Here is a 15262-nt window from a genome sequence, read left to right as displayed (position 1 = left end):
AAGGACTTTGTGTGGGCAGGGCTGGGCCCTATTTTCAGGACTAAATATCTTTCTCCAGTATGGCACCTACCTCTCTTAAGCAAAAGAAAAAAGCTTGAACTCTGGGCCTAGCCCTCTGTGACTCGTCAGTGCTATTTCGATACCTTTTAGAGGAAAACCAAGAAAGGAAGTCAGGCAAAATTCCTGGAGGACCACAAAGACCCTTTTTAGAAAAGGGTTTATCGGTTGCTGCTATTTTCTGTCTCCTTCTCCGACACTAGCGGGAGCCCAACCACCTACTGTTGTTTCCTAGCTCATCTTGGATTCTGCAGTAGGAATAAACTATTATAAGTTCTGTAATGAAGAGTTTTTTCACACGGACCAGAAATCACCATTAGCTCAGAGTTGTCATTCCTCTCTGCTCTGTAGCAAGGGCAATTCTACATATGGGAAAAATTATATAATTTTCAACAATGCACAACATCACATACTAAACATTTTATTTTCACAATACATGTTTATACCAGATATACACATAAGTCATCAATTCAGGGGAGAACCTAGGCAAATAAATACATCTTGGCACAAATGAGGGGACGGCACAGGCCTAGTAGGCTAACCCTTTTTTAAAGATAAAGGGAGCTTTAGAGTGAGTTGGTGTGTCAGAATAGGATCACTGGGCAAATTTGTGTGAGTCCATTTTATCTGCAACTTCACAGAGTTGTGACGGTAAAATACAGAAAGGAGAACCATGTATCTTAAAGGGAGGGAAGAGTAAAACGTACTTGATATGATGGGTTGGGTCCATTCTTCCAATAGCAGAATGGAATTTTTCCATCTTCCTCCTCACAAAACAGCCTACTGATCTCTATGAAATACTACTTCTGGGGGATAGGAGACCCTGAGAGATGATATAAAGGGAGTCTGGTTCCCACCAACAATCTCTTGACCAACAAGATTTTCCAGAGCTTCCTCTACAGGATCCAACAGTTAACCCCCAGCAGCTGAGGCAGAGTTTTTTGAAAAGCAGGATATAAATATTTTAATCAAGATTAATTCAGATTGTCTTCTCAAAGAAGGGAATAATTCAGTGCATGTAATGGTCCTTTTATGTACTTGGTCCTACTGTTGTGGGCAATTTTAGCTGCAAAATCTGTTGAATTGGTACTGGAAGGGGGAAGGCATGGAGCTGTGTCTAGACCAAATGAGAACCTAGAAGAGAGAGAGAAACAAAGAGATTCTCAATAAACTATTGAAAGTCAACCTGCTGCTCCCTTTCTGGCATTAGAAGAGCCCTTCGTGGGGCAGAAACCTTTCCCACAGAACTGCTGAAAGGCAGATTATGACCATGTTTCTTGATCCAGTGGCCATGCTATATCTAGTACATGTTTGCCAACTGCCACAAGCCTGAGGCAAGTAAGAAACCAGGCATAGAAGCTTTCATATAGTGGAAGCAAACTGATTCTTTCAGACGGCAATTAATTATGACAGATGCATACATGCAGGTGTGTTAGTAACTGTTATAAACATATTTGCACTCCTGAGTTGGTACCTGTTGAAGCAGTCTGCAGCACCACGGGTCACTCCCACAGGTAACGCACATACCAGATAGTCTCATTCTTCAGTTGGGGTCCAAACAGCGGGTTGGCTTGGGACAGGATTGCTACAAGCCAACTGCATGTGTGAGAAGAGTAAGAGGGATATGGTGAGTTGGATCACAACTGCCAATGCTGGAAAATGGCCAGGGTATCCCTTCATAACAACAGTCTCTGGCTGCCAAAGCTGACTAAAGATCAATTCAGTCTTACATCAAGGGGCAAAGCCCCAATTAAATATTTATAGGGATATGGTTAAGGAAGGATTATAACCAGTTTGAGACTACCATGACTGGTACCTAGTTCCATAACAGAATTTGTAGGTAGACACTATGTTGGAGCATGTGGCAGTCAAACCTTTATATTGGGATGACTCCTCCCCCCCCCCAATTTTTTGTCATGTTTGCCCTGAGGCCTCATGCATGATATGCTAAAACAAAGCTTTAGGAAAGAGCTTGTGTTAGGGAATCTTGAAGGGGAGCAGTTTCTCAGTTGGCAAGGGTATACAATTTGAGATGACCTAAAAGTAAAAGATGGACGTGGCCATGCAGTTCTTCTTTGCTGAACGAGGAATTAGGAACCAGGTATTAATATCCTCACAGATACGATTGCTCGTACAAGAACAGATTCTCATCCAGGAGCAACCACTAAGTCAAAGCACCAGGTGTAATGAAAACAAAGTAATAGGCATCCTGCTAGGCATGACCAGCCATTGATACTCACAAGAGGTAACAGCAAATGGCAGTGGTGACCAACATGGTAATGATCACGCTGCAGGGGAAAGTGAAAAACCATGGTTAGCAGGCCAGTGTCCAAAACATGATTTCTCTGAGTCAGGTAAAAATGCTTTACATGTGCAAACACCCCCATCCCATCTTATGAATCACTGACATTAATCTAAAGTTTAAGGAATTTTTAAGACAAAATACAGTAATACAACAATTATGCTGATTTACTAGATAACCTTGGGCCTGCCATTCTTTCCCATCCCAACCTACCTAACTGGGCTGTTGTGAGGATACAATGGATAGAAGGACAATGTTGTAAACTATTTTGAATGTCCATTAGGGAGTTCTGACACATTCTGAAATTTCTAAAGTGACATAGGCCATATTACGGCAATCCGCTTGTAGCTCCGCCCGACTTGGGACCTCTAGTAAACACAACCTTCCAGGCCCTAAAGCAGAACAGCAACGCAGAAAGGATTTGCATGTGAGGGATTGCATGTGAGTCGGGGGCAGGGTATTTTTTCCTTTGGGGCCGCCGTAAGACCCAAAACCGGTCGTGCGAGCGATTATCTCTTTGCCGTCAGAATTAGCGAGTCTCCGATGAGGCCGATAACGGTCGCCCCCCGGGAACCATGCAAAGGGATGGGGGACTCACCCGCGGTTGGGCCCTTTGGGCACAAGCCAGGGCCCCGCAAACCCCACGAGCCCCCAGAAGATGGAGAAGAGGATGACGGGCAGCGCGAAGCTGTGAGTCGTCATGGCGCGGCCAGGTGGGGCTGAGGAGCGGCGGTCGGTTCGAGGACGAGGCTCCTGCCGTTGACAGTTGGACGCTAAGCCCCGCCCCCCCTCGGTCACGTGGGAAGTCAAGGTTCGGCCGCGCTGGGAGAGCTCAGAATTCAGCAGGCACAGCCCTGATTGGCTTGTGGAACTGCTCTTTCAACAGCCTTCTCCAATAGGAGGAGATGCTCGCGGCCGTGCGATCCTATCGAGGGCGGAGAGCAGAGGGAGGAGAGAAAGAATAAGGAAGCTTCCCCGGTTCAATGGAAGATTTGACACCGCCCCCAACAGGCTTACTCCTATCACTAGATTTAAAGAAAACAGTATTTTGCCTTTATTATAGGGGAAGTAGGATGGCCCAGGCTAGCCTGATCTCGTCAGATCTCAGAAGCTAAGCAGGGTCAGGCCTGGTTAGTATTTGGATGGGAGACTACCAAGGAATACCAGGGTTGCTGTGCAGAGGAAGGCACTGGCAAACCACCTCTGTTAGTCTCTTGCCATGAAAACCCCCAAAGGGGGTCGCCATAAGTCGGCTGCGACTTGACGGCACTTTGCACACACACACAGGTAGGTTGAAAGAAATACAGTCAGGCTGTATTACTGGGACTGCTTCAACTGCAGCTTCCTTTTTATCCTATTTTTGCCTTTATAGGTGCTAACAGCAATTGCAGTATCAATAGTAATTAGGACAAAGGTAAAGGAAATGTATATTTAATGCTGGAAAAAAGGGTTTAACGGAAAGGCACTTCATTTTTTTATTAAATAATAATTTTATTAAATAGTGTGATTGTTCAAAAGGGTTAAATAGGACAGTACATTATTCACTTGAAGTTCTTAATATTTTTTTCACAAACCTCCATTCAATCCCAGCAACCAGACTTCTGCTCACATGGTTCATAAGCACAGGCATGGCCAGGCACTACAACCATGCTCACCCCACACTGTAATCTCTAATGTACTCAGTGCTCATTCATCCAAAATCCTAGGCCCACTCTCCCGTAATTGTATACAGCTCCTACAATCTCATTCCTTGATAGAATTTTGAGGAAAAAATGCTATAGAGGTTAGCTCTTGGCGGCAGCCTCAGCCAAACGGCACAACACGTAGAAGCAGTTTTGTCACCTGCACACCCTGACCAAATAACTGATATAGTGGTTCATGTTAAACAATGTTTTGCAACCAAGTCATCCAAATCATGAAGTCAAACTCCCACTCTGAACTCTTCTGACCAAGCTGGGAGCTCCAGGAAGAGGCTCATACAGCACATGTGAGGACAGCATCCCCGAGTCCTCAAGCCCAAAGAAATGGTCTGTCTTGGAGAGCGGAGCTATTTAGGGATCCTCCTAAGTTCATGGATAAGCCACAGAGCCACGCTGAGCAGAATCAAGGACCCTGACTGATGAGTAGCTGCTAAAGGAGTTGGGACATACAGGAGTAGTGTGCTGATACCCAGGCCGACCTGCAAAAGAGAAAAAAGAGCAAGGGCTGGCATCAGCAGTAAGGAAGTACACTTCCTGCTCTACCTGCAACGTAGAAGTAGGTCTGTGGGCCTGCACAGGATTCCTATTACGCAGGAAGAACTATGCCTAGAAATACCACACCTGCTAGCATGTTAGGTATTGCCTCTGTACATCTGGATGCCCACCCCATTATGGTCTCCTTTCCACTCCCACCCACCCCCATTAGAAAGAGCCCCAGTAGTGTTTCCATGGTAAAATACTAATGGAGATGCTTTGGCATTTACCTCTGCCATCTACATTTGAAACCAGAGGCAGAGAGAAAGCAGAAAGATGCCATTACAGCATTGCCATGATGCAGCACCGCTGCACTTATTTTTCTTTCTGGCTTTAAGATCAGAAGACAGAAAGGGATGTGCAGTGCTATGGTGGCTGGTTTCAGTTTTAGATGGCAAACAGAGGTACCTAAGAGTACTGCCATTAGGCACAAGCTGTTGGAGAAAGGAGGGACTATGATTCAATTCCTTAACCAAGGTTGCTATTTGCCTCAAGGAAAAAGCAAACTGCATGGTTGTGTGAAAGGAGACAGTCAGTACCTGGAAATATGCCACAGCCAGTAAGGAAGCCACTGCCATTTTAGTCCTGCGTGGGAGAGAGATCTTCCTGGAAAGCAGGTACAGACCTGTGATAGCTGCGACCGACAAGGTTCCCTAAAGAAAGAACAGAAAATCACTCACTGAAAGGATAGGGAGACAGTAACAAAGGAATGGCCCTACTTTACAAGGCAAGTAGATTCACAAAGCCACGTTTTCAATGCTATAGGAATGATGCCCTGACCTGGATGGCTCAGGCTAGCCTGATCTCATCAGATCTCAGAAGCTAAGCAGGGTCAGCCCTGGTTAGTATTTGGATGGGAGACCACCAAGGAATACCAGGGTTGCTGTGCAGAGGAAGGCACTGGCAAACCATCTGTTAGTCTCTTGCCATGAAAACCCCAAAAGGGGTCGCCATAAGTTGGCTGCGACTTGACAGCACTTTACACACACACACACACACACACACAGGAATGATGGTCCAGTCTATTATTCCTTCTTGAAAAATGTGTTTTCTAAATAAACGTGGGACTAGCATTAAACACAGCACAGGCCCATATTTAAATAAGCATCTTTCTCCACCGTTGACTCATATTCCTGGTAGCTATTCCTATGCTGAACTTTCTCACGGATACTTCATTCACTGGTTAAGATTCTAACCCTAGCAGCTCCCCAGATCAAACTGGTAGCCTCTATTTCACCCTCGTTTTATGATCCACCCTATCATTTGTAGACTTTATTTTTTTTTTAATTTACTTGATTTCTAGTCCGTCTTTCTTGCTGAGATTCAGGGCAGGTGACACGATAAAAAAGCCATGTCATCAGTCAGCATAAGACACTCTAAAAATAATGTAATAGGACTGGGATAGCAAAAGTTAGAAAAACAATGCAAATGGAAAAAGGTATCAGACACCATACATCATAAACAATGCAGAAAATGGATTTACAAAAGTAGAAGACAATGCAGGACGAGCAGGTTATAAAATACAATAAGCCTATTTCTTTTATAAACACACATCTGAACCATTCCACTATATTACAGCCCTGTTCCCCTTTATAAAAATGCCCTCAACAATTCTGTCCCATACAATCTGTGAAATTATGGAAGTATGGGGGACTTCTTGGCCTCCTCAGGCAGGCCATTCCACAAAGTGGGCACCACAACAGACAATGCACGTATATGTGCAGCTATCTTACCCATCTGAATGATAGCACCCTCAGAAAGCTTTGCTCAGGTGTGTTCTATGAACATAGTCTCCCAAGTATGACTGCAGCTATAACATGAAATACATGTTTTCAGGAAGAAAGCATATTCTGAAACATATCTGCCACAACATTAAGTGAAGACAGCCTTGCCTGGCTCTGCTATTTGAGACCCTTTAGTTGAAGATGTAAGAGACTAAAGAGCAACCTTAGACATGCAATTATATGCTCCATCTCGAGCTACAGATAACTCACATTCCACACTCTCAACTCCTCGGCCACTTCATACAAATACAATAAGAGCCCACTCAATGAAGAGGCAACTGTTAAGAAGATAAAGTTCAAGACACTCACCAGGATTCTGTGATCAAACTGCACAGTTGTGGGATTCTCAAAAAAATTCTTCAGCCATGGGGAAAAGGCAAGGAGATCATCAGGGATCCAGTGTTCTCCCATCTTGGGGTAGGAATTATATACAAGGCCAGCATCCAATCCTGCCACAAATGCCCCTATAGTTCCAGAGGATGAATCAAGGTGAGATTTTAAGTTTCTTCTCCTAAGGTCACACAGCAGTTCCTAATTATGTTGACTTGACTGCAGGAAGAGGGATCTTAGCATCCTGGAGCCAGAAAAGGCCAAACTCTTTGATGGGACCCAAAGCAAGCCACCAAAGATTTCCTGCCTCCTGAAAGAACAGGATCAATTTAACAATTAGGAAGGTTACCTGAGATGGCAGTGAGGAAAACAAGGCCTGCTGTTCCATAAGTGAACCTCCTCAAGCGTAGAAGTTGGTGGGTTTCAGGTAACTGTCAAAAGACAAGCAGTGGGAGGATCAGAGGGATATACAATAACCCCTTTATATATTCCATGAATAAAACAACCAACTAGTATTTTATAGGCAGAGAAACAAATAGCTTAAGTGAATTCCTAGCCAAAGACCAGCATCTTTGCTTCACTGTCAAGATTCCAAGGCAGCATCAGTAGCTAAGATCTCCCCCCTCTTCCTAAGCAATAATGGTACTGCGTAGTTTTTTTAAAAGCTTGGCTTATATTCAATTATATAATTGCAAATCCAGAAATTTCTATAGAAGCCAGTAGATGCTCTTAGCAATTGCCAAGAATGTTACACATGCTCCATTCAATCCTACTAGTAATCCAACACACTACTCAAGGCCACAACTGAAAATCCAGATGCATTTTCTTCCCAAGATGCACAGTGAAAGGGGACTTGGTCCAGCTTCTTCTGTTGCAACACCCTACAATTTGTTTGAAGGGACTTATTAGAGAGACAGGGCATCACTAGCACTGGATGAATTGTGGTACCAAAGCTATCTAAAATAGTTCATGCTAGGCTGTAGTCTCTGCAGCCCACATTTCTCTTGCCATATTTTATTAAATGACAACCTTCCGAAGAGCGTACTGATGCCTACGACAAGCCATCTGCATGCCTCACTTTTCAACAAACCTTGTGCTGTGGTAGCAGCAATGAGAGCCCAGTCCAAAGGCTGGAGCAGTAAAGAACAAGCGCAGAGCCCAGGTGTGCAGCTAGACGATATTGACTGACCCGAGGGATATCATGACTGTCTGTCTTTTCCTCTAGTCCACTTTTTACCATGTACCAGCCCAACAGACCCTGTGTGGGGGGAAGCCCAGAAAAAAATTATAGTGAAACAAAGCCTTGTTAATACCATGCACCCTCCCTGCCAAGAAACCGGGTCTGTCAACAGCAACTGTTAAAAGCAGAGATCCAGGTCCCTTTCACCAGCCCACCTGCCATTATGCCTTTTCAGGAAAGACAGGAGAGCAGGGGAAGGAATACCACTTCACAAGGCTGGCCCATTTGCTCCCATTGCACAACTACCCAAAGACCACCATCTGAAGCGTCTGTGGAGCTCCCACATGTATTGTCTTATCGTTTTATCTGTATTAGCTTAGTCCCTGGAGCCTATAAGGAATTCATGCTCCATCCCAGTTACTTTGCACACACCCACAGTCAATGAAGGATTCCAAGGCTGCAGACACTTTTCCCACCTGGAAGCAGACTAGCCCACAGAGAGCAAGGACACGGCTTTTCAGGGATCGATTCAAGTAGCCCTTCCTCCAGAAGTAGGCTCCTGGGATGATGTAAGCCAGCCCCACCAGCCGTCCCCACATACGGTGTGAATACTCCATGTACCAGATGAATTTGAATTCCGTCAGTGTCATGTCATGGTTCAGACTATTGGATATGGGGAAAAAGAGCTTTATGAACCAGCAGCAACCAGGTAGTGCCCTCCACTCTCCTCTTTCCACCTTGACTTCTCTTGCAAGAAATGCCCTCATCCCCATACCTTTGGCTGGAGTAAACCCCCCCTTGATGCTGACAACGGATTTTTTTCTCCCGTAAGAGAAATTTAGTCTCTGGGAATCTTAGTCCAGCTCACACTTACATTTTAAATTCTGGAAACTGCTGATACTTTTGGAATTCTGCCTCCCACTCCTGCTGTGTTCGAGGAGGCTTCATCTCCCGTACCAGGTGCCAGTCAACCATGGAAAGCCCTGACTCTGTCAGCCTGAGAAGGAGAGGCACAGCAATAATTCACTATTGAGGGAAGGGTGAAATGTGGTGGCAGTGGGTATATGGAGACACACCAACAATGCAGATGGCAAACAGACTTGTCTACCTGTAACCTTCTAATGGTGAAGGTAGATTATATAAACCAAAAAACACCTCTTCAATGCTGAACCAGTCTGAATTAACTGCTTCACTCCAATTTTCAATTTGGAACTCACTAACACTGATTAGACATACAAAAGACCATGTACCAAAACATACTGTGAAAAAAATTCCACGTTTTAACTACCTTAATCATGACCAGTTAAAACATGTGAAGGGATAACCACTTTCAAAGCCATGTTAACTACATTGATGTCTAGGTGCACAGGAAGCAAAACCAGTTGGAAGAGAGGCTTTGCTTCTGGAGTGTTTTTGAAAGCAATCCAGACTAAGGGGCAAAACAAACATGACACTCAGCAAGCGCATCCATCAAATCTGTAAAACGTATTTATTTAAAAGACTTATATCCCCTACTCTTCACAATCTGCCCAAGACAGCAAACAACATAAAACAATAAAATACAATGTAAAATAAAAAAATTAATAACTCAGAAAACGAACACACAATAATTAAAACCTTTCAGCAGTCAGTAAAACCAGCAATATAATGTCAGCACAAAAGCAGTGAAAGAAAGAAATGTGCGTGCAGCCACAATTCAGATCATGGTCACATAAAGGGCATTTAAGCTTTTAACCCCTGCTGAGTTATGCCAATCAATACCATGCTCCCTCTGCCTTTATTAGCATTTTTAAAAGAAATAAAGATTTTTAAAGGACATGAGTTTTTTCTGCTCTTATGAAACTGGGCTAGTCCACAATTTTACCCCTCTATAGTTATATGCCAGCTTCTGATTTCTAGCCATTCTTGAAACCATGCTTCCTCTAAACTCTGCTGTGTAGAAGTGTGGACTTGGATTTATATTCTTTGCCATATGTACAATTTATATTATTAAATGCCTGTGACTACAGGTTAGCCTAAATCTCTAATTTTGTTAGCTGAATAGCTTACAAGGATACAGGAAGCTTCTGTGAAGCCAACCAACCGTATTGCAAATTATAATTAAAGTTAAGTTCCAGAGTCAGTTAAAAGAGATTATTTTACTCGCAAAAACTAGTAGTTTATCTAAAGGTGGTAAAATTGCAGACTGGTATTTCCTGGGAAGCCACTGAAATTAGATCAGATTGTTTGATAGGAAAGCTGTGACCCTCCAACTTTTGAACTGTGTTTTTAATTTAAAGATGATTTGGTCAACATGGGATGTATACATTTCTTGCTCCAGTGTATGTAACCAGTCAATCAAGTTACAAGTTAATGTAGCTAATTTTAAAATTCAACCTGAAAGCTGATGCACGTGGGCCATTTACGGATCATTTTAATCCGATTACTGTGATGGATGTCAACAAGATCTTGAGATCAATTAAGGCCACCATTAGTACCTAGGACCCCTGTCCATCCTGATTACTGAAATCTTGTAATGATATCAACGAGGCCTTGAAAAATCAATCAAAATTCAATCATTGACTCAGGGAACTTTTGCCCAGTAAATACAGCAGGCAGTCATCTACCCACTATTTAAAAAAATCCTTTGCTAAAGAAAAATGAGGTGGCCAATTGTCACCCGGTCTTCCTCAGCAGTGGCGGGGCAACTCCATGTCCTCCTAGATAATTCCTCTGTTCTAGACTCCTTTCAGACTGGCTTCAGGCTGGGCTATGGGACAAAGACATCACTGGAGGCTTTAGTTAATGTTCTATATTTGAATGTGGACAACGGCCATGCCTCTCTATTACTTTTATTTGATTTATCAGCAGTGTTTGACACTGAGGACCATGCCATCTTGTTGAATTGCTTGGAGGGTTCTGCTGTGGATGGGTTTAAATTGTTCTTTATGAGCAAATCTCAGAGGGTTGGTGTTGGAGATTGTCATAACTGTGGGACTTGTCTTATGGGGTCTCTCAGGGCTCAGTATTATTCTCCCATGTTATTCAATCTCTACATAAAGCCCTTAGGAGAAATCAGTCGTGGATTTGGAGTAAGCGGCCATAAGAACATAAGAAAGGCCCTGCTGGATCAGACCAAGGCCATCAAGTCCAGCAGTCTGTTCACACAGTGGCCAACTAGGTGCCTCTAGGAAGCCACAAACAAGACGACTGCAGCAGCACCATCCTGCCTGTGTTCCACCGCACCTAATATAATAGGCATGCTCCTCTGATACTAGAGAGAATAGGTATGTAGCATGACTAGTATCCATTCTAACTAATAGCCATGAATACCCCTTTCCTCCATGAATATGTCCCCTCTTAAAGCCCTCCAAGCTGGCAGCCATCACCACATCCTGGGGAAGGGAGTTCCACAATTTAACTATGCGTTGTGTGAAAAAATACTTCCTTTTATCTGTTTTGAATCTCCCACTCTCCAGCTTTAGCAGATGACCCCGTCATCAATACACTGTTGGCACTAAACTCTGCATTTCTTTATCCAAATTGCCTGATGATGCTGTAGAGATCCAGTGCCTTACTGGTGTGGTTAAATGGTAAAGGGTGCACAAGTTGACAGTAAATCTTGACAAGACAGACGCAATGCTGGTTCAGAAGGCTGAGGTCTTGAGGAGCATTGTGATGGGGTTGTACTGATGCTCGCTGACACAGTGAAGAGCCTAGTGGTTATAGTGCATCCAGCATTATTACTAGAGAAGCAAGTTAATGCAGATGTAAAAAGGCATTCTAGCAGTTTCATTTAGCCCAGATGGCCCCCCACCTAGACTCAGCTTATCTGGCCATGTAGATCCATGCTATGGTTACCTCAAGGCTAGACTATTGTAATGCACTTACAAAGATCTTGCATAGATTACTATAATGCTCTTACAAATATCTTGCCTTAATGACAACTTGGAAATTCTAGTTGGTGAGAAAATAAAAGTAAATATTCCAGACCGAGGCATACGCTAGCATCAGAGTATGCCTATTATTTTTCTATCTAATGTAACCCAAGAAGAAAGCTTTACTGAACCATCTGAGGTCTCTGTCTGCATTGGACACCCTGAAGGATCTTAGGCTGGGAAAGCATGCCTTATTTTCTAACACACTTCTTTCTCAGATGTATATGGAGTGTTACCACCTCCCCAACTCAAGTCTTACGATATGAAATTCCTGCCCCTGCAGGAGACATGCAAAATAAGCCTGTGCTATTCCTTATTAACAATAGCACAAGCATTCAGAAGGATTTTTTGGGATCCACATGTTATGAGAGACAGGCCAGAATAACTATTTCTTATAGCATCTTTCAAGGCTGCGCATCAGGGAGAAAGAAAAACACAACTGATGAATGAAGAAAGTCCTTCTGAACCTGTCAGAGCTGGAAAACATAGCAGCAGGTAAAGGAAATACAATCAAATACTTCATAAGGATAAGCAAATACAGTCAAAGGCTTCATAAGGAAAAGGAAATACAGTCAAAGGCTTCATAAGGAAAGGGAGGGTGATTTGCTTCACCTAGTGATACCACCCAGCACCACAGCTCCAGCCACAGTCCCACTGCAGATTAGGAGCCAGCGGCCTACAGTCCGATCTCTCACAGCTTTGGGGATAGGTGGTACTGCAAATCTGGAGTGGGAAGCCACTTCTGACACTACACCGTGCTGTGTTCGTACTTGTGGGGGTCGCCACCTCCAAAGACATTGCTGAGAACAGAGAAGAAAATAAGGAGCTTGTTAATGATTAGCAACAACCCATTGCGTGCAAGCTCTTCTCACTACATACACAACTGAAGTGCAAGGAGCGGTGCTTCTCAAACAAGGCAGGGAACCAGGGCCAACTGAGAAGCTCCTTTTTGTAGAGGTCTCTTGCTACTTCAGGAACTCTGTCTGCAATGCAGAAGTCACTATTTTAGGGGTCCTCAATGTGGCGCCCATGAGCACCATTGGCACCCACCAACACCTGTCTTGAACCCTGCCAAATGTTCTTAGAAAGTAGATGGGGCCAGGTGGGACTTTTGCCCAGCAAGTCTTCTGACTGGCTCTGCAGATTTTAAAAAAATGTTGCTTTGGCAGCAGCTGCCACCACAGCACAAGGAACTTCACTACATGACTGAAGGTAAGCTGTGGCAGACATTTTGTGGCTGGTTCTGCCTTCTGCAGCAGCCATATTGTGGCTAGTTCTGCCTTCTGCAGCAGCCATTTTGTGGCTGTGCCCACCACACTATGTCAGAATTTCAGAGGCGCCCACAGGTGCAAAAAGGTTGGGGATCCCTGCACTATTCCAAAAAGTATAAGAACAAAGGAGCATATCTTCAGACAGCCCTGAACACAGATTATCAAGAACTATTAGTGAGGAAGCCCAGAACAATTGGTTTTTACATGAAGATAGTCTTAAAACATTACTACTGGGAAGTCTGCAAGGAGGGTATGAAGACATACAGCTAGTTACTGTCAGCAGCAGAAGAGTGGATGGTTTATCCAGCAGGGCTCTTCTTATATTGCTGAAGACATGTAATAGAAGAGATGTGTAAACAATGAGAATCAAATCACCTCATTAGTGCCTGTGCACTTAACCTTTTGCTGGATTAAAGGTGGCAAATGACAACTCTTAAATATCCACCCTTTTTGTAACTATAACCCACCAAATGGGCTCCTAGATTTGAGTGACACAGAACCCCAGGTACCTTGCGATCAGAGCCCACACTTTCCTCTTAACTGTGGCAGCCCTGGTGACAAAGTACATATCAAATCCCAAATGTGGGATGAAGGCAAAACTGTCCCCAGGTTTTTTGTTAAGAAGCCACTGCACTTCACAAGGGTCACAGGCCTCGCTGCATTCCTTTATCGAGCACATACAGATTGCCACAGAAACATCCTCACCCTAGTGATGGCTTAGTTTTAATGCTTAGCCTACAGTGAATATAGCATTATCAACATGCGTGGTTCTTTGCAGATCTCCGCCAGGAGGAATATACAGTCTGTCATAATGGAGGTAGTAAAGAGAGGTGGTTAGGATAATAAAACAGGAGTTCAGTAGTACCTTAAAGACTATCATTTATTTCAGTACAAGCTTTCATGAGTAGCAGTTCACTTCTTCAGAGATGAGAAGGTATCGAGTAAATCTTTTATTTTATTACATGCATGAGTTAACTTTCAATAGCTTATGCGGACAAAGCAAAACATACACCACTGGATGAGATGTTAGAATCCTGAGAAGGCAGAATGAGCTCCATCACTTCAGCCTATAGGTGGGAAATACCATTTTAAACTATTCCAGCACATCATTACAGTGGACAGAGAGGGTTAGTCTGTGCAGCAAAAACAGACAGGATTCTTGTGGCACCTTAAAGACAAACAGTTTCTTTGATTCAATGATTCAGCTCAAACCCAACCCCTTTCTGACTACATATTACTCTTCCTACACACTTGACACTGAGAGACACTGTCCTTCAGTGTTACTCCTCTGAAGATGCCTGCCACAGCTGCTGGCGAAAAGTCAGGAAAAAATACCAAGACCACGGTCACACAGCCCGGATAACCTACAAGAACCAATGAACTCTGACCGTGAAAGCCTTCGACAATATTTTAAACAACTTCTTTATTCTAGCACAACCTTTCACGGGTTAGAGATGACCGGGGGGGGGGGGGCTAGTTCAATAAGACATATGCTAAAATAAAATTTGTTCACCCTTAAAGGTAGCACAAGACTCCTTTTTATTTTCCCCACGTTAAAAAAAGCACTTCCCATGACACTAAATATCTAGCACAGCAGCAGGTTTTAATCTACTTGCATAGTTCAGGCAAAGGAACATTAAAAGAAAAAGACTCCCAGCACGCCGTTTGAATCAGCACAGCCTGTTCTGCCACCCCGCTCTGCTCGAAGCAGCCTCTCCAGTCGTGGAATGTTTTTGCCACCGCAGAGACCAAACTCCACCTCTGAGGATACCTGTCTAGGGGAGACTCCTCCTCCTCCACGAGGGGTTAGCACAAGACGAGCCCCTCCGAGTAAAGTCCGCAGCAACATCACTTCCAAATACAACCTGGAAGTAGTTTCTTTCTGCCCTGAGAGCTGTGGCAACTCTTTCCGGAATACCAGAAGGACAGCGCATTCTGCGCTCGCGATACCATGTGACGTGTAGGGAGGCGGTGCTTTTTTCCTCGAGCGCGCGCAGCCCGGGCAGGTGAGAGCCGAGGGGCGTGGCCTGAACGGGGCGTGGCTTCCCCTCAGGGGCGCGCCGCGCACAACCGGCAACACCAACGCCGCCTCCGGAGCCCCGCCAGGGCGGGCGCGCGATGAAGAGAGGGGACAGGAAGCGGGGCCCGGAGGGAGGGTGCGCGGGTGAGTGGGCGGGGACTCGACCG

General features: G+C 44.3%; 2 protein-coding genes across 2 annotated transcripts; both read right to left on the bottom strand.

The window, feature by feature from the left end:
* Positions 1-1507: 1507 nt before the first annotated feature.
* Positions 1508-3084, bottom strand: LOC130478439 (V-type proton ATPase subunit e 2). The gene is made up of 3 exons (XM_056850583.1): positions 2958-3084; positions 2298-2345; positions 1508-1653 (listed from the first exon to the last, which is right to left on the bottom strand). Exons 1-3 carry the CDS (start codon positions 3059-3061, stop codon positions 1560-1562), a joined length of 246 nt encoding a protein of 81 aa, XP_056706561.1. The 5' UTR covers positions 3062-3084; the 3' UTR covers positions 1508-1559.
* Positions 3085-4352: 1268 nt separating this feature from the next.
* On the bottom strand, positions 4353-14924 carry LOC130478285 (cytochrome c oxidase assembly protein COX15 homolog). The gene is made up of 9 exons (XM_056850434.1): positions 14847-14924; positions 12417-12604; positions 8762-8884; positions 8364-8550; positions 7798-7965; positions 7057-7138; positions 6687-6841; positions 5133-5246; positions 4353-4538 (listed from the first exon to the last, which is right to left on the bottom strand). The coding sequence occupies exons 1-9, from the start codon at positions 14922-14924 to the stop codon at positions 4407-4409; spliced, it is 1227 nt and encodes a 408-aa protein (XP_056706412.1). The 3' UTR covers positions 4353-4406.
* Positions 14925-15262: the final 338 nt, after the last annotated feature.

The sequence above is a fragment of the Euleptes europaea genome, chromosome 5, assembly GCF_029931775.1.
Source record: "Euleptes europaea isolate rEulEur1 chromosome 5, rEulEur1.hap1, whole genome shotgun sequence".
In the NCBI taxonomy this organism is placed as follows: Eukaryota; Metazoa; Chordata; class Lepidosauria; order Squamata; family Sphaerodactylidae; genus Euleptes; species Euleptes europaea.
The sequence above is the reverse complement of the archived record's forward strand: the minus strand, read 5'-3'. Positions and strand labels throughout refer to the sequence as shown.

Excerpts from the sequence above, each read along its gene's own strand:
- LOC130478439 (XM_056850583.1), bottom strand. The coding sequence starts at position 3,061 with ATGACGACTCACAGCTTCGCGCTGCCCGTCATCCTCTTCTCCATCTTC. Across the intron at positions 2,346-2,957 it reads CCCAAAGGGCCCAACCGCGG|CGTGATCATTACCATGTTGG; the intron begins GTGAGTCCCCCA and ends TTTCCCCTGCAG. Across the intron at positions 1,654-2,297 it reads GCCATTTGCTGTTACCTCTT|TTGGCTTGTAGCAATCCTGT; the intron begins GTGAGTATCAAT and ends TCACACATGCAG.
- LOC130478285 (XM_056850434.1), bottom strand. The coding sequence starts at position 14,924 with ATGTTGCTGCGGACTTTACTCGGAGGGGCTCGTCTTGTGCTAACCCCT. Across the intron at positions 8,551-8,761 it reads CAGTTTCCAGAATTTAAAAT|TCTGAACCATGACATGACAC; the intron begins GTAAGTGTGAGC and ends CATATCCAATAG. Across the intron at positions 4,539-5,132 it reads TGGCTGTGGCATATTTCCAG|GTCGGCCTGGGTATCAGCAC; the intron begins GTACTGACTGTC and ends TCTCTTTTGCAG.